This window comes from Falco punctatus (assembly GCF_963210335.1).
Source record: "Falco punctatus genome assembly, chromosome: 1".
NCBI lineage: Eukaryota > Metazoa > Chordata > Aves > Falconiformes > Falconidae > Falco > Falco punctatus.
The window spans coordinates 102661528-102689228 of NC_137580.1; the positions used below are offsets into that span (position 1 = coordinate 102661528).

Here is a 27701-nt window from a genome sequence, read left to right on the forward strand (position 1 = left end):
CTGGCCGATGTGAGCAGCACTGACGTTCTTACCGACGCTTTCTGCCAAGCTGTAGGTAGGTTCGGGGTACTCACATTGGAAAGCTTCAGACAAATGCGCTGGTTTGGGTTTCCTTCTGTGTTGACAGCATTCACAAGCGTAAGGGAAATAGTATGACCAAAACCTCATAAATGAGCTACAAACTAGGAGGAGCTAAAGATTAGAACAAGGAATGTGATGATTTGCGTCTCTCATTGCAAGAGGGTATTTGCAGCACCATCAATAGAAACACTTCTGTGCTCCCTCCCCACCCTCTTTTTTTTTTTTTTAAGGGGCAGCAGCCCTGGAGGTGTTGAAAATGTAAAATCTTACATAAATGAGAAAATGCGTGGTTTGTCCAGGTGATGTCTCAGATGTCTTACCACCTACAAAACTGCAACTCCAGTGCAGTCGGCACGGCTGGGCTGATTTTCCCTTCCTGAAGGGCAGTGTAAAAGGAGTGAACGGGAAACAGATTTTCACTAAACATCAATAGTCACAGAGGCATTCAGACATTAAATCCCACTGCTTTTATTAAAAAATTGCCTCCCAAGTACTTTAAGTTAGTTTGGCACTGGGACTCGTTTAACTGTGGTGCTGAGAAGTTTCAGAAAATGAAGCCTGTATTTCCAAGAGAGTAAAACTGGGGCAAGATAAAAGCCATGAGAGGGCTGATGGTGAATTACTTCCTGCAGTTTTCCTGATACGCTTGAGCATGTTGGAATTACTGATACAGGAGAGGTTTCTTAGGATGCCGTGCAAATACACCATCAGCAGTGTTGATCAGTGTTCCTCAGTTCTTACTAAGATGCAAGCTTCACACACTCAGGGGCACTGTTTTGTTTGCAACACGTTACAAAAAGGTTGTCTCACATTTAAAAAACTCTGTTTATACTGTTCTGCTGACATTCCACAAAAAAAAAAAAAAAAAAAAAAGACATTTTTTCATTTCATCATAAGGCTTTAAACTGCATAATATAATTTTTAAATGATGAAAACCCGTGAGTGGGGAGCAGGCACAAAGAGAAAGGCCACAACAGTGGTGAAACAAAGCCCAGGATGACTTTGGACTTGTAACTACTTTGTGTCAATAGCATCATTTTACAAGTTAAATATTTTTCTTAAAGTGCTAATCCAATCTAAACAAGGGTTTGATTCTAGATTAAACAAACTCCACTTTTATTAGTATTAACTAAAATACGCAATGCTAATTTCAGCAGGCATGCACTAACAAGAGCAGCTATACAGACTGTGCTGTTCTCCAAAGCAAAGAAGGAAGGACATTAACAAATTCCCGTTTTGCCAAGGAAAATGCACTATATTACAAAATCCACAGCAAGGCTTATAAAAAATAAGCCGACAACAAAACAAAACAAACCCCAAAATTTCCTACACATCAATGCTTTTAAAGAATCTTTAAAAGAAACTTTCATTGCATCTCCACTTCTGATTCAATTTGCTGTCAAAGGTCATGAGCTAAAATATACAGTTTACGCTAAAAGCAGGAAGCGGGGTAAGTAATTGAATAACATCAGGAAATGGAAGAATACTGCCATTTTCCTAATGGATATAGTACAAGGTTTACTCTCTCCAAATTGAATTCTAGGAGCTCCTGTAGTAAGGGCTTTATTTTTCTTCAGCTTGAATTTTAGCCTACAAGGTTTAAAGAGAAATCCTCAAGCAATCAAAAGGACAAAATGCCACAGCAGCTTTATTTTCTAACAAAGATGATCATTTCTGCAGGAAAGAGAAAAACCCCATCAACAGTGTCTTAAAGAGAACTGGCATAGCAGGCTGGCTGTTTAATATACATGGGCTGGAAATAATTCTACTAAATCAGATCTCTGAATTATTCATGAAAAACAGATTTTCATGATTTAAATTAGAAAGACTTAAAATTACAAGCCTTGCATTGCTATTGATAGGTAAGGTCTCTTTCTCCCAATGCAATGTTACACTCTCATACAGTTCTACTCCAGGAAAGGCTTTATGATCGCTCTAACATAACATGCAAGATGCCACGCCACTTACTGCTTCCAGAAACAACACACCCATTGGTACCTCCTGTAGGCCAGTAACAGCACGCCAGTAATAATTATATCACATAATTATATCACAGTGTAACATTATTATAAAGAAGAAAGTTTGAGGGCGTCATTTTCAGTATTTACTGCATACTAAAACACAGGTTCATTTAAAATATTGGAAGCACAAGCCTTAATACTGAAAATAGTATGTTTCCATCACCAAAAAGACTGCAATTCTTATAGGAAACATCAGAATGCAAATTTTACTTCAAGTCTGGCAAAAGCGTTTTGTCACAATATATCTTCCACCATCCTCCTCTTCTTATTGTTACTAATTTTAAAACACAATGCCACCAGTAAGCTAAACGCTTTAAATCGCTTCCTGCTCGGTACTTGCCGGTCCTTCAGCACAGCACTGTTTTTCACAAACGCCACAGGCTGCTGTAATGGCTACGGTGCTTTGTACTAGAAATTATTAGTATTCATTTATCACACAGGTACCGAACCTTTCATCTGAAGATCTCCAAACACCACAAAAATTCTCTGATTAAAGCTTTACACCTTGATTAGGAATAGGTAGACAAGTTCATTATGATTAAACACAATTTACATACAGGATGAACATGGGGAAACGAGGCCGTGACTTGCCAGAGACACAGAGGGCACATCCCTGGCCGGCGGGGAGCGGTCCCCATCTCAGCTCCCACCCTGACACTGCTACTCAGTGCTCTCTTGCAGGGGGTTGATGTCTTGACATTGACTGATTGATTCAGATCTGAGTATTTGGCAGGTTTATTCACAAACAGCTAGAGGTTTCTTTTCCAAATTCCAAGAGCATTTTTTTGTAAATCCCCAAACTGAGCTGCAGCTAAAGCGCTAACACAACTACACTTGAATTGAGTAGAGTAGGTGCAGCTCAGGCTGGACCAGACACCAGAGCAGAAGAAACGGGACGGCTGGGATAACCCACGATCCCAAGGGCTGCTTTATAGTAACAGCTTTTGGTTAACAGAGGTAACAGTTGGTTAACAATTTGGTTAACAGAGGCAACTCTTTTGGCACAAGAGGTATTGAAACTCAACCCCTTTTACAATTATGAGGATCAGTCCTCAGCACATAGCTCTTCATCATTAAGAGAAGCGAAGACAACTAATATCAAATCTTGCAAACTGAGAGCAGCATGCCACCCAAACAGAGCTTTTATTTGACAACACAACACTGTCATCAGTATCTTGTCATTTCCTTCTTCAGAACCAAAGCACAGAGCACTTGTCTGTATATTAATTTATTTTCTTAAACATATGAGCTATTTTCCTTCACCTAGCAAGCCCTATTGAACAAGTTCTATAATTAACATCAAAGCAATTTGAAAGCTGCTTGACTTGCTAAAAGCTGGTAAACAAGCAGGAAGCAATAAGGTGCTTTACAAAAGAAGAACATGTGTTAGGGGGAGGGGAGACTATAAAACATTAAACAGATTGATTAGTAATTTTAACAGAATTTCCAGTTTTATTAACCCTCTGCCTACTTTGGGCAGTTGGTTTTTATTTTTCTTTTTAAAATATGAGAATTTTTTTTATGTTCAACAAGATCAGAGAAAAACTTTTTCAGAAGGAGATGGTGAGCATAGTTGGTAAAAAGAAGAGTACCATGGAAAATGTTCACACACCAAACATTTGCTGCTTCATATGGCTAGGATAAAATCCACCTGCTTTATGATTAAAATATTTTTATTAAAATATTTAGACAAAGCCAACCTGAAATCTCTTAAAGAAAAAGTATGAAAAGTCTTCAGTTTCCAGTTCTACACCCAGTCTCAGCTTTATTATTTTCATTAATTTAAGGACTTCTTTCGCCTTGGGAGACTTGGGGGGGAGGGTTAGCAGGGCAAGCTGGGCTCAAGCCTGACTATTTTATAACTAAACTTGGGGTTTTCTCTTTCTTGCTTCTCTGATCATGCAGAAAAGATCTGCATGAGAGGGAACTCCATTCTTCTTTCTTAAGCACGTGGGTTCCTATGTCAGTTTGTAACTCCGCTAACTGGGAAAGCAAACGGGCATACAGTACACAGGAACTTCAGGGTCGGTGATTCCGCTCTTTGCTGTCCAGAGACTTTAATGGCATATAGCTTTTTCTTTTTATATAACCTAAATCAAATTCTGACTGCAAACCAGTTATTTCCCTTCTTCCTCCTCCCACAATGTCTTGCAGGATCTCACTAGGCTTTGGGCTGAACTTCCTGCTAGCATCTGCTTTACACCACTTTACACCCATGCCATCCTTTGCCAAACCTTTCCTTTACCTTAAGTAGATCTTGTGTCTCACAGATGTTTACACACGGGACAGACCTAGGAAGGCTGTCACCCTATTTCTAAGCCTTTGTTTTGTTGGACTACAGAGAGAACATTCTTCTGGTGTCTTCCATACTAGGAGGAACTGTGATTAAACTATAATAAGAATTATTTTTAATTGGAAAAAGTGAAGAATTCCGTTTGCTTTTTGAAAAATTGCAGTTTGAAAACTGCAACCGCTCACAGAGACCAGCAGTGTAAGAGAGCAGACGTCAGGGAAGCAGCTCTGGCTTGGAACATGCTCATGCACTTTCCCGAATAAGGATGGACTTTGGTCGAAGTTTAGGACTCCCTCAAGCAAGTCCATTCACGGTACAGTGACACATTTGTATGGTCTTTCCAATAGCTGATTCAATAAAAAAGCATAAATCTGAAACTGATCCTACCCTGACTATTAACAAATGGAAAACTGGACGCACCAGGAGGATGTATTTTGTCTTAGCCTGCAACGTGTTGCTGATAGCAGAGGCAAACTTCCAACAGCACTGGAAAGGCAACACCACAGTAACTTTTGCAGTTATCTTCTATTAAAATATTTATTTTCTTTTAGCAACAGGAACTTTTACTTAAGGGTAACTCTCTCATTTTCACTCATATAACTGTAGCACTGTATTTTAATACTGAGCAGAGAAAAGTGTTCCAGGGAAAGGTCAGGACAAAAGGACGAGTTTGTTTTGTCTGTTTTAGGAGTCATGGCCTTATGTAGTAACGTGTGTTCTTCAACTGGCGAGGGAACAGATTCAAAATCTCCCTTTGAATTACTGACAAGTACAGCAAGCTCAGTGTAATAAAGCTATGTCGCATTTTTGCTGATAACAAAGGAGGCTTTCATATAGTTCATATACTACGAAAAAGGGTTAAACATGGGAAATGGGGACTTACATTTAAAAATTTGTTCCATTTCCGTGAGTTTGAGCACAAAATTAAAAATCTCTTGACTTTAGAGAGATAGCAACATTCCAACTTGTGCAACCACACAAAGTGGAGAATAACCTCCTCAGGGCTGAGGAAGATCATCGATAACTTTTCTGAGCTTCATACACAGGACCTTTTTTTGCCAAAATGAAACAGCCGACTGTTCAGCAACGCACACACACATCTCTTTCAGCAACAGGGTGCCACAGCAGGGCAGCGTGCAGCTTCTGGGGACACGGGTGGCCTCTGGGGCTGGCCAGAGCCGCCCTTCCCCACCACTGCCCGGCCACATCCCGGGAAGGCTCAAGAACTCCGCAACAGCACCACGAAGTACCGCAAACCACGAAAGCAACCATGCGAGCTCAGTACCTGAATTTCACAGCGCTTTAGCTCACAGGCTGTGGTACCACTGCCACTCACGCTGCCGTTTACTTTCCATTTCTAATAAATCTCAGCCAAAAATGCAGCTGGTCAGGCCTAGGGGAATGGCAGCCGCCCCCCTCTGCAGAGGGGCTGTTACAAGTCAGCTACAAGAGCAGTACTGCCTTTAGTTTACAAAGAGGTAGGAAAATACCCCACTTACTGTATTCAAGGACTTGCCTCTTTTTCTGCCTGTCGTCTCCCCCTGGGAGAGGCCAGGCCAGACCAGGGAGCCTTCCAGCCCCTTAGTAAGGGGGCAGTTCCTCTGGCTGATGCTCACTGACACTTTACAAGCCCCCCACACATCTTGCAAGCACACAGCCTAGGTCTGTGCCCCTGAAACCACGGAGTTACAGCACTCAGTAGCTGGACTTCAGGTTACAAATGCCTAACTAGGACTTAAAGCATCACACAGGACCCTGACAGGCTGTGAGGCTGCTCTCCCGCTCCTACAGCTCTCAGCAGGGTACCACAGCCCCCCCCTGCACCCGCCGCTCCCACCAAACCAGATGTTACAGCACATGTAAATACATCACTCCTACACCTCCTCCCTTTGTGCATACAGAATTTGCACAGGAAAAAAGAATCAAGTAACATAGCTTCAGCACTTCCATGTTTTCATAATAAATTTGAGGATGAATTTCTGTGCTTCCAACTAATACACAGGCAAAGCTATAGGTTAGAAGCCTTGGCTTAAATTTATTTGTAGAATACAAAAAAAATATTTTTAAAAGTGCTAGAAGATTTCTTTTTTTTAATTCAAAATGGTCACTTTATTATACTGTCTTATATCACTTAAGCTAGAGCTTAATTTATCTCCAAGCAGCCACAGTCAAAATTATTTTTTTGTTTAATTTCTTATTGGTAACATGCATGGGAACTTTTAAGACAGCAATTGATTGCATCGCACATTTAAAATACGGTTCACTTCCCAATATGGCACCTTTAATAATCATTTAAGTTTTCAATTAAAGTAGGGTGCCAACTTGAAAAGAAAAAAGATAATCCTGAGAGACAATAACTGTTCCATGCACAGTAATTTATTTTTATTTTTTTTACTATTACTCTCAAGATGTCTAATTGATTAATATAATTAGGTTAACCCAAAAGCCACTGTTTCTAATTTATTTTTTTTTTTCAGTCTGGCATTTTCTGGGACTTCATGTTACACCGGATGGAGCGTGACAGTGGAACACCCAGGGGCACTTTCTCCCAGCAGTGTTACCTGGTGTGGTACCAGGGCTGTGACATCTCTCCAGCAACGCCGTTTCACAGCTGCATAAACTGGAGCCAAAAGACAAAGTGAGATGCAGCAGGGCAGATCACAAAGCAGTGGCAAAATTTGCATTAGAAATAAAAATATGCCAACATTGCTCATTTTCTTACAAGCCTGATCACACGCAACAACAGTAATGGCAGGCAAAAGCACTGGAGGCAGAGAAAACCCTTCTTCTGCCATATCCTAGGTGCAATCAGCTCATACAATCAGCTTCAGAGAAACATGAGAGATATTAATAACCCACCATTTATTCCTGTTTACAGATAAGACCCAAGTCCTTCCATGCTCTTCCTTGGCTGTAGAAGCTTTAACATCTAGAAGTAACACTATCATGATAGTCACACTAGTCACCATATCATTGATGCCCACATTCGAGTCCCAGTTAAGAGACGACCCACACGGCCACACAGCCGGTATTTTAGCCAGAGTGGGCAAACAAACACCAGACTGCAGCCAGGTTTTAAGCTTATACTCTTCTGCATCTACGAATAGGGACCCTCTGTGCCTTCACAGGAGCCTGAAGACACCAGCTACTAATACCCATTAGCTCACACCGGAGGCTCCAGGCTGGGTGTTTAAGGAATTAGCGTTCAGGCAGGACCAAAATAGTAGTGTACATAAACAGTTATCATGGCACTGAGTCTAAGACACAGGCATTTTCTACTTCAGCTTCAATAAACGATACCTGGATAGAGTTTCTTTTACCTGTGAGCATATATACTTATTCACAGGGGAGGGGCACAGCAAAAACAAGGCCCTTTTCTTCCAATTTCTTCAGCCCTGCAAGCGAAGCTCTCCATGGGGAAGCCATTTTGAGTCCATGGGATTTCCCAACATGTATTTTTAACCCATCTAGCAGGGATAACATCCTTAGTAATCAATTTGACTCATGATTACTATTTCAAACACAGGCTTACACCCAGATGAAAAAAGCGTGCTTTACAAGGCAATATATAGAGAACAATAACATTGCCAGATGGTATAATACTGAACAGAATTAATTTCACACATGATGTTTTCAAGGTGTTAAAATATGTCACAGCTTCTGCTAATAAAACATCTTCCTCTTCCTTTTAAGAAAGCACTACATTCCCACCAGCCCATATTTTACATTATATGTGTTTTCAATTCTGATAAGGGCAGCTGATTGCTTGCAAACCTAATTACAGTCAAATGAAAGTCTTTCAGAACCATCATTAGCAATTAGGACCCGCTGGATTTGCAGTGTATCATTTAGAGAGGTATAATTCAATAGCTTATTGAAAAATTGCAGGTGAAACTGGTGATTATAAGGGGGGGAAACGCCTGTGACACGTCACTGCAGGCAAATCTTCAGTAAAGTGGCAGCTTCTATGAGCGGTTGATCAATGAATGCAGGTGTTTGCTTTGGCGTGCCGCGGAGCACAGCTCCTCGCCGTGCTCAGCAAACGTTAGCTGCATCCCGTCATCGCGAGCGATTTTGTGAATGGCTCTGGATTTCACATTACGTGCCTGGTTTTGTGTGTGTTTTCAAGGAATCCAAAGTGCCTATTCAGGAATTTCATTAAACCTGGGGGAGTTGTGCAGTGCAGAACAACAGGCAGACGAAGGAACACATCATTTTTCAGTCCTTTCTATAGAGAACAACAATCTCTTCTGTGCCCATTGAGCTCAATTATATATTATCAGGGCCCAGAAGTTGTTTGGATGCTTTCGAGCAGCTGGGTGCCTTCACAGATGACGCACTGGATATGGTGACTGTGGGTTAAGTGCAGCTGGAGATTTCTGTGGCCTCTGATCAGGAGGAAACAGCAGTTGAGAATCACAAAACGCTTGTAATTCAAGCGCTGTTTGTCACCAATGGCAGTTTCCGAGAGGGAAACGAGAGGGGCAACTGAATAGCAGCCCAGCTTTTAGATACGGGTTCTCCCACACATACAGAAATCCACATACTGTGCGTGTGTGCAAAATAAAGTGCGGCTCCCTTTCAAGGATGAAATGACTGACAGGCTGGCACAAAGCACTCAACGTTCTAACAGCACGATGGTAGACTAGATAACGCTGAGCTGGACATTGGGAGACACAGATGATGTGAATTCACACGAGCCCCCTCTTTGGGCATGTCCCTTCCTATGCACACATTGTGTAACATGTACCACCCAAAAAAAAACATGCTGCCCAGCACGGACCTGCACAATGCCCCATCACCTCACTCCTCCCCCTTCCCCACAGATGTGCTCCTCCTTTTCCATCCTAAAAAGGCTCCTCAACGACCAGATCAACCTATCTCTTTTTCTCATATGAGCATCTTCTTCCACTACATTACTACATCCACTTACGCTGGGATGTAACCTCAAAGAACAGTTACCTGGACATGGCCCTTTCTATAATTTCAGTGCTGTGGTTTGATATTTTTTATTATTTCATAGTTGATTTTTCACATTAAATGTTGTTAATAATGTGGACTGGCAAATAAATCCAAATAAACCATGCCCTCGCGTGACCCGATACCAACACAGAGCAGTTTCATTAAGCCAGTGCCCCCTGCAAAGTCCTGTTGCTCGTGACATTTGCTTCAGGTGACTTCAACCTCTTGGCAACACTTGCACGTAATCAAACCATGCTGTGTAGGTTGCAACACAAAGAGCAAATCTAGTAATTTCAAAGTGGTTGTGCTAGTATTTTGAAATTATATTTAAAAAAAAACCTATCCAAACAAACAAACTACACACACACACAAAAAAAAAAATCAACACACCAACCACCCACACCTCTCTTTTTACAAACAGAATGGAAAGAAATATTATGTCAATTTCTCTTAATGCATGGCCGTATCACGCTGACCTGATGACTAGCTGGTACTACTCCTAAGGGGTGCTTCACCCCACACTCCATGAGTCAGCAGCAATGGCTCCTTTAACTTCAGTCAGAGAGAGCCAGACTTCCAACAGCGCAAACTGAGCTCAAATACACCCAGCACAGCTTACAAACCCCTCTATTGTCCTGCAGGAGCTATTTTCATAGTCCAGGTTCATTCCCAATCTTCAGCAGTTTTATAGTCACTGAAACTGAAATCCACTGGCTGCCAGTAAAGCAATCCCAAATCACAGACAGCAGCTATGCAAAAGGAGATTCAAGCCTTTATCACTCATTATGGGGTGCATGCATGCTGTACACAGCTTTTCCAAGGTGTCCAACCTCACGCTGCACGAATATATATGCCTTTTTCCCTTGCTGCTGCACAGAGCTACAAGTTGGGAGTCAAAAAGATTAAACAGTTCTCCATGGTTGCACATAATACTTGTAGCTGCTCTTGCACTCCCAAAGCCCACCCACAATTCCATTTTCAATTAACAGCTCTTAGAAAAGCAGTTGCTAAAGAGCACTCAGATGTCATTGAGAGACTGCAAACCCAAACTGTAAATAGCACATTGTAAATCGCTTGTCACCACAGTCAGCTCTCACTGGAATCACACTGCCGGTGACAATCAAACCCATCTGCTCAGCTCCCCGACCAATGTCACCACAAACCATACAGCTAACACCCACCTCCCGCTCCATTCTCATTACCTGTCATGTATAGGCTTGTCTAAGAGCGTGCAAAAGCCATTTCTGACTGTAAGCATGATTAAATGCAGCTCACACAATGGTTATTTTACCCTCTGCACCACAGGTTTGCTGCACTGAAGCACACAAGCACCTCTGTACCAGAACTAAATCTGCAACACAATTAATGACGTGATGTTAGCAAGCCATGATGACAGGGGAAGACAGCGGCCATCCAGATCTGCCATCAAAGGCCTTAGCAGTCTCAAATTTAAGATTAAGGGGATCGTGGACTTAATTCTGAGAAGGAAAAGCTTCACTACTTCCCTCCCTCCCCCAATTGATTCATGTAATGGACTACACTGTTAAAGCTAATAGTTTGTAATGCTTGTAGTTGATGACTGCCATAGTCAACAGTGTATTACTTTTGCTGTTCTTCCCATTTTTATCTCGCAAAAAATTATCTCCTAATTTATTTCTCCATCATGAGTTTTCTTCCCTTTATTCATCATGTGCCCCTTATTACCAGTTTGTCTCCTTCATTGCACTCACACGATATCTGGGATTAGGATTTGATATTCTGCAAGTGCCTCTGGAATCGGCTGGTTAAGGCAGAGCCCAGCAGCAGTTGGCTCTCCTACGCACGTGTAAGCCAGCTAAGTGTGATACCACTCGCCCAGCACACAAATGCTGTTTCAGAATCATATGCCAAAGACAATCCTTTACTGCAAGAAGGTGTATGAATCTCCCAGCAGATACAGAATACAATGAAGGAAATGGGTAAAGGTAGCAAAAGTCAGTGTCTTTTGCTCTTTCCAAAACACACAAACACACACTGAATGAAGAAAAATGATCCTTCCCTCTCACTATCAAAACACTCTCAATGGTCCTTCTGCAGTGAAAACACTGTTTCCTAGTATGCCCCACTCTGCTCAAACCTTGAGGAATAAAAACTCATTAAAAACTATTTTAAAAAATTTGCTACCCTTTTACTCGTTTAAAAACATTCACTTCAAGATTTCGAAAGGATTTTTACAGAAAACACATAAAAACACGCCATCGCCAATTAACGTAAAGGAAATTAAATTTAAAACGCTGGAGAAATGTCCTGATGAGTCTTATGTTTGCTTAACACCAACTAAAATTTCCTTGAGGCATTTAATAAGTACATTTATAAAAGCTCACAAAGCAGAGTTCAAAAGTCTTCTCGCTAGTAAAATATGAGCCTTAATTAACCTACAGTTTCACATTTTCTGGATTTCAATAAACCTGTAGGCATTTCAGCATAGCTGGATAAATACCTGCATGAATACTGCAAGGATTCTCTCTGAAAACTAATTAGCAGTCCTTCCAATAGCTGACTTCAACTAAATCTGTTTGACGAGGGAGCTTCATACTGTAAATCCTGCATGTGAGAGTTACTTCCAGCAGATAACAGATTTCACAGGAAGGCATATCAGACAGGCCTGTTAACTACTGGTAAAACAACGAACAGGATCTCCAGGTATAAAACATTTCCCAACAGGGACAGACTGCAGCCAAGGTCTTACACCAGCACAGGAACGCAAGTGACAGCACTGAGATTGCATCCCGCCATCCAATTATAATACTCACATCTTCAGGATTCCTCCCGGGACAACAGGGGTAGGATACATAGTTTATGTATAAAGTATATAGACCTAATATAGCAAGGACACCATATGTGTCCAGAAGCATACTGAACTTTAATTGGCTTTGGATGCTCCTACTTCGTCAAGCACAAAACAGCGGCCCCAGTTCTCGGCTTGTCATCTGAGAAGGTTGACAAGCAACTTTACTTCCCATCAAGAGCCCAGGAATTCAGTGGGATGGAGCTGGGCGGGGGGGGGGAAGCAAACCCAAGGTGTGCAGCCAAGAGTCACTCTAGGAGGAAAACTATTACATGATCAGGGAAAATCATCCTTAGAACTTATCATTATCTTCCTTTTTTCAAGGTCTTCACCATTTGTCTTGAATGAAGACAGAAAATGCTTACCAGAAATGCTATATATAAAGGTTGTGGGCATGTCTTTTCAAATAAGCCTTATAGTCTTTTCCATGACATCTTTTTTCCACGCCTAAGTGCCAAAGCCACTTGGATTTGTCAGCACCTAAACTGTTCATGAGACTAAAATGTTCTTATCTAAGGAGCTATACCCCTACCAAATGTATTAAATATATATTGAGCAAGATATTTTATTTCCTCTCAGCCTTATCCCTGAGGAATTAAGCAGAGTACCCAGATTTATCAGCTAAAAGTAAAAACCATTTTCCATTATATTTGTCAACTCAATACCTTCTAAGCCAGTGTATATTTATTCCTAAAAACATAACCTCACAAATAACCTCCATCAGCAGTCAGGTTGATTCCTTCATAGTTTAAGTACCAGGCAGAAAGGTTTCACCTGACAGTAGGCAATGCCAGGGGAATCAAACGGTGCCAAAAAGTCAGCTTTTACGAAGACCAGCTCCCACTGCACAAAGCAGATACATTTACCATTTGGCATACTAAAAAGAGTCAGTAAAGGTCACGTAGGTGCACCAAAAAAAAACCCCAAACAAAAAACACCAAACCACCAACCAACAGTCAAGGAAACACAGCAATTTTCAGTATCTATTTATATCAACCATTGCATCAACTATCTTGAACAGTTTCCCCATCTCCCTTTGAAACACAAAGCAAAATTAAATTAGAAGAAATACCTTTAATGGGTGTGGTAGTGTAGAATAAGCATTTTACACTTTGTTTGCTTTGCTGAAGCACTGTATAATCTCTTAATTTATTTCTATATAAAGTGTAGGCTTAAAAATAATCAGGAAAACATTTTTTTTTTACCCACTTCCATAACTCTGAAGATCAAAATTGAATACAAGTCAACATACTTTTATCCTCAATGTTCCTTTCATTTCCCTGAGCTCACAAAATGAGCAGCAGTGAATTCTCACTATTTTCTGTAAGTTTCTCTGCACAGCAATGTTTGGTTTGCACTAAAGAAGGGTGAAGACTCATTCACTGATTATCAACCATCTCCATTAGACATAGAAATTTTTGTTAGTGAGTCATTAATATCATTCAAATTTAGGTCAAAGCTGACTGCTTTACTGTTATTTAGACTTCAGGTTTGCAGACGCTGAGCCAAATGACCACATAGGCACGTTCTACACTTAAAATACCCAGCTCTAATTTAGTGTTCTATGTATAAATAAATGCACAAGGGATATTTATTCATTAAAAACAAGCAAAACATGGCTTGTTTGTCTGCATCCTGCTCACCACAGAAATCACACTTGTCACGCTTTGTTGTTCTAAAAAACATAACACAACACTTCACAGTCCTGCAGAAGAGACTGAGATTTCCAGCCTCAAGCTTTCAGCTTTTACATGCTCCCTTTTTGTCACACGTGCACCACAGCCATCCCAGTAAGGGGACACCAGTGCTGGGAAGGCAGGAAGTTCCTGCTTACCGGTAGGTGATTAGCAACCCAAAAGAGCATGCACTGGTACCACTGACATCCTACAAATGAGCTCCCTGCACCGTAATCAGTCATAGAGCTTTGTCTTGATTAACAGCTGCCCCTCTCACAATTACCTCATCTCGCCCTTGATGATCAGAGGGGGGTCTTACACTTCTGTGTACTAAGTCTAAAGACAAGTAGGCATATTTATAGTACAAAGTTGGCCTGACAATGTAATAGAGAGACCACGTTTGTTTGCCCTGACAGTCTCACAGCCAGTCTATGCAAAGCTCCTCCAACCTTTGCACATTTATTAATCAGCCCAGCTCTAGCATCAGCACACAGCTTGCTTTCCTACTCAGTTCATCTCTCCTAGTACCAGGACACAGTACCAAGTGGCATCCAAGAGCCCAAGGATACAACTACTACAAAGGGATTAAAATCAGTGATTCCACAAAATGAAAAATCCACTTCTACATACCATACGCCAACAGCCAAAGCCCTCCCTCCCCGCAACAGATAACTTTTCTCCCACCTGTCTGAGGCCCTTCGGTATTTTCTTCCTTTTCCCAAGGTGCTGACAAAGATTACGATCGTTTTCTCGGTCGGAGCTGTACTGGTGGTGGTGAAGTCTGTTCTTTTTCGGAAGATATGACAGCCCATTGGTAAGTGCTTCCCGTTTCTTCTTTGCTAGAGGATTCTGTCGCTTCTCCACACGTTCCTGAGGTTTCAGAGCTACGTCCTTCTGCAGAGTGAGGGAAAGGGGGAAGAAAGAAAAGAAAAACACAGCGGTTGAGATATGGCTCCAATGTGGTCGACCTTTTTAAGCAGCAATCCTAGGTGACTAAAGCATTCTCAAAGCGATGCTACAGTCACCAGAAAAGGAAAAAAAAGTCTTCACTGATGTCTACAAAGGATAGGCAAATGCAAAATAAAATCCACAAGATTAAGTGAGTGCGCGGAAGCAGACGCATACTCCTTTAGATTTTATACCATCAACCTCATAATTCTCAGAAACATCTCATGTATCAAGTAAGCACGCATTTAGAAGGCAGCATTATGTTTATAATGTTTAAAATAACAGTCGTCTATGATTTAAACAAGACTTGGTTTTTCACATTTATTTTTATTGTTTCTTCTACCTGACAAGCCAGGGCAAGAGCTGACCTAAATCCAATTACAGACAATGAATCTCATTCGACTTCAGTGGACATTTTCCCTCAAGTCTGACTTAGGCAGAAGATTTCCAGATCTCAGGGGGGTAAAAAGTAGTGGGTGGGGGGGAAGCTTGTATTTGAAAACTTTGTTACTGACCCTTCTTTAAACCCCAGAATCAATGTCTGTCTGTTCAAAATACTCAAAACCCCCACTCAAGTCCTGTAACATAAGCATGAGTTTTCTGGCTTAGCCTACAGCTATTTTCTTACTGATAACCTGCAACACAGAGAATTCATATTTTTGTTTCAAATAAATGTCACTTGAAAAAAAAATTTTCCACCAACACAGAATTAAAGGCAGAGGAAGAGAAGGGAGGAGGCTGGAGGGCCATTAGGAGAGAAGCAGAAGCTATTGGAAAGGTGCATGTTACAATGCATGTTGTGCATCTAATAAATACAATCTGCTAAGTCACATCTACTCCAAGAACTCCAAATGTACAGTAGCCTGTAAAGTACACTTTACAGGGGCATATTACTTAAACAGTGTAATATTTTAAGCATAGTCTACTAACATGCCTGACTACTTTGACCAAAAGGTCTCCATGCCCTACCATGAAGTCCTACGTGATCCTGTAAGCACTCATGCTGCTGTTTATTGTCACTTAGTGTTATAACCCAAAGCAGAAAAGAAATCGGGCTATTGGTCCCTGTGTCACAAAGGTTCAGGTTCAGGAGAATATAATACAAATTATGCCACCTTTTAATGCAAAAAAACCCATGCCTAAAGGCAAAAATCAGTTTGGCTTTAATTAAAGAATGCTCCCTGAATGCCTATCTAAAACACAAGAGCTTCACAAAATTCATAACTAAAACCAATGAGAAGATTAATTAGACTGAAGACAGTCAATATTCAAATTTGGTACGTGGTAAAAAGAGTAATTTTACAAGCATTAAAGAAGGGAGTATGGAACAGAAGCTATAAGACACTTTTTCTACCTATTCTTCACCTAAGGCACCATGGGAAATACCCTGAGCTTTTCTTCACACAGTGTTATTCATATCAGGAAAGTTAGGTGAAATGCTATTAAGAGGATTCACTCTAAATGTGAAAGGTTGAAGGAGTGAAGAAAGGGAAACTTTCTGGAGAGAAAAAAAAAAATCATCCTAATGACTAAATAGCTTTTGTGGGATTTTATTTTTTTTTCCCCAGCTATAAGCGAACTAAATGAAACAGTGGCAAGCTTCCAGAAGCTTATAAAATATCTAATGGGGCTAGCACTGCCATCAAAAAATTACTAGTTCCCATTAGCTTTAAAGAGGGTGTAAGATGGGTCAAATTTTGCAGATCACTGTGGGCGTATCTGGGATAACCCCCTCCATAAGGAGCCTGTGTTCTAGCCAACTGCATAAAGTTTCATGAACCATCAGATACACCTAAAGAAAGTTAGCTCATGTCAGAATTGGGATGAAAGAACCTGCATAAATACCTACAGCAAAGATGAGCGACACCAAAATCGCAAAGGCTTCTGCAAACTCAACGAGAATGTACCTTCCAAGAAAGAATGAACAATTTGCAGCAATCTCCAAAATTAAAGTGCCTCTTCTGCTCATGATCAAAGAGACGAAAGGGAGCTCCGCATGTACACGGCTCGCCATTCCGCAAATTGTGAAAGCGGGCCTTAAATCCAGTTCGGTGGGTGGGCTTACTATGAAATGTAAACATAAAGATTGGTGCTTTGACAACCACGTTCCTCCAGAACAGCCCATCTGCTTTTCACCAGCTGACATCACTGCAGAGAAAATTACAGCGTGCTGTGGGTCACAACCTCGTATTATTGTATCTTACAGCAGAACCTCTCATTGCTTTCAACAGATATATTTTCAGGCCAAATCGTCTATATGTATATAGAAATAGATACTAAATTCTTCATCTGCAGACTGGATTGCAACAGGACATGCTAAACGACTCAACGCTTAGACACAGGTGGACAGGATGCATTAAAACCACTTGAGTAGAGATCACAGGGGGTGTCAGTCCTCACGTCTGAGGGTGCGAACTGCCCGGGACTGGCTTGGACGCACCATCGGTACAGCCGCGTGGGCAAGGCTGCGGAGGACACGCACGGATTCTGCTCTTTTGAAAGCCGCTGGGTTCGGGGGAGGCAGCGCTTGGCTGGAAACTATGGCCCTGCATAAATCACTTCCCCACTTGCTGCCCTTTCTCCCTCATCCAATTTTTATCTTTCTGTTGTTTAGATAGGACAATAGCTGTACCATGCCGTGTGCTAGTACATTAGCCAGCACAATCTTAATTACAGACTTCAGGCATCATCATGATTAGAGTAATAAGCTGTAATTACTCTAAGGTGACAGGACTGCACAGACCTTATCTACATAGATAAGGAGATGTAGTAATATTTCATGTCGAGACGTATTTTTCAGCAGCTACCCATGGAGTCAATTCAAACTAAGTAGCAGACCGTGTGAACAACACATTCAGACTTTAATGGAGGTTTTTCTCCTCTCCTGCCAGCATACAAGCCCACACGTTATTAAATAAATCCTACAAACATATTAGGCAAGGTTTAAAACCATCTTATTCAGAGATATCTTTCATCAGTAAAGTGCCTTAAGTGTATCAGGAAGGTGACTTAAATGTATAAATAAGTAATTACATGCAATTCAATGCAAAAGTGCATTAATATTTATAAGTGTACTGTATAATCTAAAAAAATTTCCATTTGTTTTATTTCTATTGAGGACATTAATCAACCCGCTACCATTGTACGTGCCATAGCGGAGAAGAGCCGCCCATGCTGAACAGACTCCTGCCGCGACATCAGCAAGCAGGAGGGCTGCTGAAGCCTGGTGGGGTGGCACTGCAATCATCTCAGCTCCAATTAATATTAACAGTTTCAACCCAAGCCCTGCATTTGGCGAGGGGAGGAAAAGCAGCCTCTGCAGCTACACCAGACAATTTCTCGGGGTAGGAGGCTTGAAGGACACACCGCATTCTCATCAAGTGTTAAGCTTTCAGAGAGCTATGCCTGATTTATTTCAGGACAGTCCATCTTCTTTCTACGTAAATGATAGCTCATTAATTATAAATCAGATCCTCAGTGGCAGCTGAGCAGTGCTTCACACTGCTTCACAGGGTACACACTTCACCCCCATGAATCCCACCCCAGAGCCAGTCCATGGCTGTTGCCCTTTCCTTCTGCCCTTGCCCTCCAGCCACCTTCCCTCCCTCTGACAGCAACCGAAGAACTACACGTAAACAACGGGAGCTCCGTTCCACCCCTTATTACAGGATTTTTCTACGGGGGCACTTGATGAAAAGCAAAGCTGTAAATGCACCGTGTAGCAAACGCACTGCAGGCACTTATCTGGATGAAAATTTCAGGTGCTGCTCAGGGATTTCAAGCCTTGATCTTTCCAAATCGTCCTTGTGGATTATTGTTCCGATTCCAGCGTTGCAAGAACTTTCTGAATTCGCACTGAAGGTGACCCCAGTAAAGCACAACTTTTAAAAACCAATTATTAAAACCAGAAGTAGATTACAGCCCAGGGCTAGTAAAACCAAGTAACAACTGCATCAGCATACAACTACATTCCAGTCATTGGCTCCTCAGGTTCTTGCTAAAGTCCACAAAAGCTTCATATCAGAGCCCAACAATTTATCCTTCACTCCAACAATACAATTAAATATAAAGAAATGATACTTTTAAACACCCAAAATTATTATACAGTCTTGAAATATCAACGTACTGCTCCACCTAAACTACAAATGGTTAGAAAAGCAAGCTTGAATCCAGCAGTTTGCCCCTGTCCACTATTCAGACATCCAAGATTGTGTCAAATGGAATTGTACAGAAGGTACTCCTGGAGCCTTTCATCTATTTTCAAGGTACAAGGAACTCACATTTGATCCCGAACACTAGTGCAGAAAAAAAAATGATAAAATACATTTTCACTAGCTACACAAGTTGATTTGAAATTCTTTCTGAGTTACGGACACAACCATAAGATGGACTCAACACCTCGGCCAGGCTGTCAGCTGCAGAAGTGCTTCGTTTGCCAGGGACGTTACATGAGGAGAAGCAAGAAGCAGCCAAAGGGCTTCCAATGAAAAAACGCACAAACGGAAACACTGGCAAAACCACCACCTCCGTATTCCCTAAGAAAATCTGCTACAAAAGTTTAGCTTGCAAAAAATTAAGATGCCTACCAAGTACAGCTGAGAGAAATCCTGCAGCTTCTTTAGCATCACGCAGTGGGTATCATTAGCTGGGAATCCAGTACAGCAACATGCCCAAACAGCTGCACAAACCAAATGAAAACCCCCTCAGAATCAGGAAATCTGAGGGTATCAAATTTGCCATCGTATCTTGACAGTCTTCATCAACTCATACTGTTTTCTGTTACATTTGGGAAGAATTTTTACAGCTGATGGATGAAAATGCCCTAAGACTGCAATACCTCTCTCGTGCATTTCATATTCCGTTATTTTAGTTCTGGCAGTGACAACTAGATATAAAAGTCTGAAAACAATGCACTGACTAGTCCCTGCAATCATTCAAAATCAGAAAATAAAACAAGATGTTTATAGTAGTCATTCATTTCCCTCCAGATAAGATAGTTAAATGCACTGTATATTCCTCTGAATGCACAATTAGTTCCTCAAAAGCATTTATCTAGGGGAAGGAATTGCACACACTCTTAAAACAACACCAAGGAGAAAGGCAGGCAGGTGTAAAGTGCAATTCAAAAGAGAAAAGGATTCTCAAAGCGTAGAAATCAATATTTTAGGACACAAGGGATGGATGAAGAAAGCCATGATATCAACTGTCGTGGGTGCAGTAGCCCATCCACTAATCCCAGCAATTTCTTCCAGTCACAAGACCTCTGCAGAAAGGTTTAATCTAGTTTTGTTTGCTTTGTTTTCATAAAATTACAATCTGTTGCCTCCTGCATCTCTTTGGAATCTGAAAACAAAGTGCTTCAGTGTTGTGCAAAAAAGGTTGTGCAAGAGCCTGAAGATGAAATGCTGTACCGGGCTGCAGGATGCTACGTGGTGATTACAGATGAAGGCAAAACAATAGAAAAGCAAGTTGCTGTCTGCTTGAGATATGTTTTATAAAAGCGCTTCTGTAGCAAAGAGATTGCTTTGATTTTTCATCCCAAAATCATTTGTTAACAATATCATTGATAAACAGAAGGCTCTTTTTCAGGTGCTGCTGATTCAAATCACACACAAAAAACTACATTAAAGCAACATTATTGAGGTTACGAAGTCAAGGACTGGGAAGTTATGAAAGGCCAAGATTAAGGCTGCAACCACAACCTTATTTCAGCCTCTTGTGCATATGCGTCATGATACAATCTTTAATTACATGATCGCATGCTCTTATTTCCCTGTGCAGAATGAAAGGTATTCAGCTAATGAGCAGCCACTCAAGATTTTGTTTTCTCCTCTTTGTCCAACATGTGGACCTAAAACTTGTTTACTTACACTCCATTCACACCTTCTTCCAAATGCACAATTATTAATTTCCTCAAGGGCTTTTCTATACAGCTTCTCACTATAGTATCAGATGCTCAACAAATACCAATGACCTCTTTTACATCTGTTTAGCCCAGCGAAGGTATTTCACGATTCCCATTTCATAGTTGGCAACAACAGTCCCGACACGTTCAGGTCAAAAACATCTGCTAATTTTATGCAACCATTAGGAAGCACCTAAGATTTGATTTTGCAGAGAACTTAGCTCTACAGAGCACTTTATCTAATGAAGCAGAGCCTTCATTGATTTCAGCAGCTACTGGGAGTGCTAAGCACTCCTGCAAATCAGCCTTTAGTAAGCACCACATATTATAAGGATACAGACAACGACTGTTTCTTAAATAGGTATTGCAATGGCATCCCTCAATGCGACATACTAAATGTGTGATGGAGGCAAACTGGATTCTAATAGCATTCAGCTCCTACCAGCAAGAGGAGCCCTCCTGCAATCCGCTCTCTCACCATGCCCCTTCCACCTTCAGTAACAGGTGGGAAAGGGACTCAAGAAGAGTCGAGTCTCCAATTCCAGAATAAGTTGAACCCATTTGAGAAAATGGCTGCAGGATCTTAAAAAAAATAAAATAGGCCATATCGTTAACAGCGGCATCGGAATTCATAAAAACACACGAGCCAAATAAAACTAAGTTGAATAAAAACTTGGAGGAACTCAAATACATAGTTGCCTACATACACACATCAGGCAGATGGAAACAAGGGATCCTGGACATATACTACTCCTCAACTCAGCTATGGTTATCCACTAAAATCATGTTCTACCTGGCATTATTTAAGGAACATATAGCTGTCAACTCTTTTCTACTTAAGATTCTTCACTGTTTATTGTTGCAGTGGGATAGCAGTCACTCTTTAGCTCAAGTAAACTGTAACTGACTGCAACTAACACACTAGTTAGGAATTTAGAAGTCCTTTACTTGGCAAAATAAATGTTCTTCCTTGTTCCCAAGTTCAACCAACAGAACATGCCTTTCTTTAGCATACTGTGTGTTTGGATGCAGGCACTATTTCTCAACAATTTGTGACACTTGATACTTCAAATGAGATCTGCATTGTTCCCTTGAGACTATTCACACAGACTACATAATATTGTTTCTGTGCCTTACGTGAATAACTTTCTCACATTTAATTACATGTACATGTGTGTCCAAGTCTCTCTGCATTCAATGGGATTTCAGCAAAATCCTTAAACTTGTTCTTATCTGGTTTGAAACTGCTGAATAGGAGCATACACTCAAATTTTACCTTGAGATGATAAAAAGCATGTTTAAAAATAAATTTTATTCAAGTATTTGAGTACAAAAGATTAAAACTTACTCCTACACACCAACTTTGATAACAGCAGAATGTAATTACTCAAGACTTCAACAAAGGTACGCAGTTCTACAAAACAGCTGTAGCAACTTAGCTGAAAAGCAAGATGGTCAGTCTTACACAACATTTTTCATAGCATTCACAGATGCTACACAAAATAAATGTAGAGCTGAAACCTAAGACTATAATGCCAGCTGTTGAGGTAAAGAGGCTCTATGAAATCAAAGCTGGCAAAACCCAATATCATACCTGACGATGACTATTACAGCAATTGATTGCCTTTTATTTATTTCACCTTTTGCAAACATGACATGGTATTCTCAGCCTCATCCTCCCATCTCAATCTTGTCACTCAAATATTATGCCATACCACAGCGCAGGTGTGGAGAACGGCCATCCAAACTACTGGTGTCCATGCAACCAGAGTTAGGAAAACACCTTCTCCTGAGCGATGCCAGCTTAGATACAGAGACACTGACCTGCTTTTCCTGAAGCTGCCCAGTTTTGAGGAAGGGCAGCACACACAGCTGATTCTGCTCACAATGATGTAGCCAGAAACCTGTGTGCTGCTGCCCAAAGGAGGAGATCCTGAAGGTCTAACTCCACCCAGCTTCTGTCAGCCTGCAAGTCCCGGCATATGTAAGATCTAGAAAAATCTCTAGAAAAAACAAGTTGTTGGCAAAGCCCAAGGTTACCCCTTTCTTGCAGATTTGACTGAATAACCTAACGACACTGGTGGCTCTGCTTTTTTGTGAGCATACGCCGTCTGAAATACCAGCAAGGCAGGGAATCTGCGTCCTCTGCCGGCATCACCTCAGCCACGTTCTCTCCAACTCTTCCACGCACAGTCTTTCAAACTTTTCCAGTCATCTTTGATAGGTACCTGTCATTCATACACCTACAACCTTTATTACTCGGAGGAGCACGCGGGGCAGATCTCCCAGTGAACGGGGCTGTTCCTGCCCACGCAGGCCACCCCTTCGGCCCAGCACCGCTCCACGGGCACGAGCTCCAGCAGAACTCAGGGCACGACTCCAAGTGCTTCTAACACAACAGGCGTGTTACCGGTAACAAAACACTCCATCCCAGACATGCTTGACATAACTTACATCCCCGAGCCCGCTCACACAGGACGCGGCGCTTGCAGCCAAGGGAAATGTATTCCCACTGGCCCTGGGTTTATTTCACAGTGCTGGGCCTTAAATAAACGTGCTTGATATACCCAGTGAGCAGCACAGCCACATTCTCACGAAGTGTTTATTTTCTTTGTTTGAGGAATGAAAAGAAATAGAAAAGGGGTGTGGAAAGAAAAGGAGTCCCTAGGGATGCTCGCTTTAAATCTTCCTGCCAACAAAGGCGGCTTCGCTGCTCTCGCACTGCTCAGTTGCGATTATAGATTAGGCAGAAAGAGAGGAGCATTAAGCCACCTCCTAAAACCAAGGTGCACTTGTTTTGTTCCCTGCATACTAGTTGCACATTTACAGTAATGGTCCCACATTTGTATACAGCACTGTTATTCTGCACCATGCACAGCATATCAGGCCATGCACAGCAACACCTTGATCCCATGCAGAAACGCGCTCGCTGCGGGCACGGGCTGCAGCTGCCACGTTTCACGCAGATGCCTGCACCTGAGTTCTAGGTTCAGCTTTGTCACAGCAAAGCCAAAAACTTTTCTCCTTGAAAATGGGATTTTCATGGTGAAGAGAATCCAAGTGAACAGTTACCAAGTACCACACCGAGCAACATGAAAACCAAATAATTTGTCTAAATAATTGTGCAATTCTTCAGTTCTACACAGAAACTTCTGGAACATTTTTTTTCCCATAGGGTTTTCTTTTTATTTGTACTTTTTGGTCTGATTTGGAATGGAAATACTCTTTTAAATTTAAAACTTCTCCCCAAAATAAAAATTTCATGTTTGTATCTGTAGTTATAAAAGATCTGCACATACTGACAACAATGTACATGCCATCTAAGGACCGATTTATATCACTTGCTTAGTTTTACATAAAAAATATGCCTCCTTAAAACCTTGTTTAATCCATGTGCAAAAGCATCAGTCCTTTGTTTTTGCCCAGTGTCCTGCCAACTTTACTAGGAGGTTTCTGCAACGAAATCTTATTTCCCTCCAGCAGAGTCTTTGGCACGAAGCTGACTGTGGGCTCCTCTGCTCTCCAGATACATATGGTGTTCGTTGAATAATTCAAATGGCACTTTCACTGGCAGGCCAAGGAGTTTGTGGGCCAACAGATCTTACATTTAAAGGGTATCCCTCCTTACTGGTAGGTTTAGAATAAATGGATGTGGGCTTAGACGGCTCTCATCCCTGCTACTCCTGCACCAGGGCTAAACAGATGACTTCAGCCTCCAGGCTCTCACACTGGCACCATTCATTAGCACAGCACTCAGCATTCATAAAAAATGTATTGTGGTTTGTAAATCAAATCAGAAGCACCTCTGTATTCCTTGTCTTGCGGAAAGATGGTACAGCACCAGGGAAGCCCAATGTATTCTAAAGGTCTCACGATGCTCACTAAATGTCATGGCCACAGAAAGGAATGAAGCTGGGACACAACAGAATAGGTTAGCTTTGCTGCCACGTTAGCCTCAAGACTAGACCAGAAAATCTGTTCTCCAGGAGTCAAGATGAAGACACACTTTGAGACAACATAAGGAAAAACAACTAGGAAACTGCACAACATAGGCAGAAAGTAGGAGAGATGGAAACATCCACATCATTTATTTCTGTATCACAAATGAAGCCTTGTGAGCACCCAGGGAAATGTGAGGCATCCCTCTGCATGTGTAAGCAAGTGGGAGTAACCTAGCTCTTTGGACAGGCAAAACAGAAATAAACAAGGGAAAGGACAGAATGAGAACTACTCATAGATTATGCCAGCTGGTAAATGCTCCAACCGGCAGATTTTTTCACCAAACTAAAAACCTCCACATAATAATTGGTTATAATTATTGACCTTTGCAAAATAAAAATCTATTTCGAAACTACTCTCTTCCATCTTGTGGGTCAAGAAGAAATACTTCACAGACTCGCTTTTCTGTCTTCTAAGCTCCTACTGTCTCATATTCCTCTTCATTTTCTTTCTCTTTATCAGGGAACCACTTATCTCTGCCTCTGTCTTGGCATGAGGTACACAACCTCACACAAGACCAATGAAGGCAGATTTTAAAATGAAAAAACAGTGATTAAAAAATGGGGGCGGGGGCAGCACACAAGCCCCAGCTCAGATAAGTGGTGGAGTCCTCTGGTTCTAAGACAAGCTTGGTGATGTCCTTCATTGGGAAACGGATCAGAACCCTTGTGCAATTAAAAGGGGGGAAAGAAACAACAGTTCAACTTCCCATCTGCAAAAGAAACCTCCTTCTAGCATTCAGGCTGAAAAAATAGTAGAGAACAAAAGTTTAAGAAATAGAGCAATATGTAACCTTTCCATTTGCTGGCTTATTCTTCCCCCAGGAAACAGATGCAGTGGAAGATAAATTTGATGATCAAAAAACCAGAGGGATTACATTCTTGTACAGTGCTGATCATTGGCAAATCCCCCTCTCTGCAGTTCAGAAGCACAGCTTAGCATAACAGACAAGATTTATCATTGCCTTGTCCTTCGCACCACTTTACAAAGTAGATATAAGTTGCTCCTATCTCAAGAGTCCTCATTCATATACACAGATGAAATAAATACCCGAGCTATTTTCTTGTTAGTCTACAAAGGTATAAGCCACCGTACCAAATGCAGAGAATCAGACCCACTGGATAACTGCCACACATGTTTTCCATATTTATTTCTTCACTTCTGCTAAAGCATTGCATCCTTGCGGCAAAGCATTTGTTTCAGCTTTAGGCCAGTAGATGCTCCAAAGTCTACATGGCATCACACAAAAAGCATCAGGTATATTCAGCAGTTCCTAAGAGAGGAAACAGTTCTTCCTTTCCATCCTGTGTTTAGAATACAGAGTCTCCAGTTAAAAGGGTACGGAAGATAGCATGAATAAATAAAAAGGGAAGAACAGAGATGACTACTTTCTCCAGTTTTATTACAGGGCTCATACACCAGAGAAAAAGAATATTTCTTCTACAGTTGTATCATGGATGAAAATATGATGTCTTCTGCAAATGTTCAACTTTAAGCTGCACTGTGAATAGATCTTTTAAAACCAAAGTGTCATCTAATATTCAGGGCTATTCAGTGGCTGGAAAAGCACTTTCTATAATATTTCTTGTTTATAGCCACCTAGAAGCTACAAATTTAACTTGGTAGGGATGCACAGTCAGGGGATCCAACTTCAAAACAGAAGATCTCAAGTCAAGAGCTTTGCTAATGCCTCCAGCAAACTTGCAAGGAGTTACAAAAACTGTGAATCATACCGCTTGAGCAGTACTTACGTTCAAACTACACTTCATCGTATACCCAGCTGTCTCGACTGAACTTGTAACCATTTCTTCTGTAGAAAGAATCCAAACTGCTGTGTCTCTGTAAAAACTTGCCTCGAGCAGAAAGCAGATAAAGCTCTGCAATGCACCTCTCGAGAGCTACGGAATATGGTGAAGAGCATTAGAACCATAAGCAGGAATCAGGCTGTACTTGGAAGGAAACCTTTCCTATTAAAGATTTGTTTTCTAAGCTGCTTGTTGGTGCCGGTATCCAAATCTCTCCTGTCTGATCTTATCACAACTTGTACCCTGCCAGGCACAGGATTAGAGCTGGCCGGACTGAGATGGCGAGTTATTAATGTGGGTACTTGAAGACATATGTTGAAATTCCTGATCTTCCACTGACTCTGCGACCTGCCAGGAGCAAACTAAGCCCCAATCCACAAAGCAGGTATTCAGGGGCCTAAAACTATTTAATTCCCATTGACTTGTTTTCCAAAAGAAATAAACAGCTCTGTGAATTTAGGCCTTTAGCCCTTCCATGCAGCAGTGTTCATCTGTAAAATGGAAGTAAAAACATATCCTATTCCATCTGTGCCTCGTAATGCAAAATACTTAAAGAGGTAAGCGGATCGGGCACCACAGAAAGAAACGGGGCTGCACACATGCTTAGGAAAAGCAAACAAGACACTGCAAAGGTGATGTAGGTTCATAGAGCGGTTGGTACATCACCCGCTAGTCAGACCTAGATCAAGGCAGCCATCTTCTGGGTAAGAAATACAACAGTGTCCAGCTCCTACACACCATAAAACATCTCAGGGCTTGCGCTATTCATTAGTTTGTTTTGGAAACAGTAGCAAAGTCAGTCTCTCACTTTCCAGCCCTCTCCAGCCCTTCAACTTCATCAGGCCAAACCACCACAGTGTTTTCCTGGGGTACACCCTGCACCTCCTCCCTGCCTGTTGCCTCTCCTTGCCTCCAGACCCCGGGGCTTCCCCCAAGCAGGTACTTCTTGAATCTCCCTGTTCTCCTCCAACTGATGTGTGGGATAGGAAAGTCGTGTCTTTCATCTCTTCTCCTCCATCATCCTTACTGGAAGAGCAGAGCATCTACATCTCCCTTTCCTTGTCCTCCATTCGGGATAGTCTCAGGGCTAATGCTCAGCTGCACACGCGTGCATTTGGTTCTTACTTTCTCATTTTTCCCTCCCACAGCTACAGGTTCCCTGCATGTTCTGTTCCCCTTCCTAA

At 41.6% G+C, this 27701-nt stretch overlaps 1 protein-coding gene across 5 annotated transcripts in view; it reads right to left on the bottom strand.

The window, feature by feature from the left end:
• Positions 1–27701, bottom strand: part of AUTS2 (activator of transcription and developmental regulator AUTS2) — a 796643-nt gene that overhangs the window by 570517 nt on the left and 198425 nt on the right. For all 5 annotated transcript variants that reach the window (XM_080401885.1, XM_080401886.1, XM_080401887.1 and 2 more), the window contains exon 2: positions 14545–14754. In XM_080401885.1, the coding sequence (XP_080258011.1) occupies positions 14545–14754 (210 nt within the window). The remainder of the gene's footprint in view (positions 1–14544; positions 14755–27701) is intronic.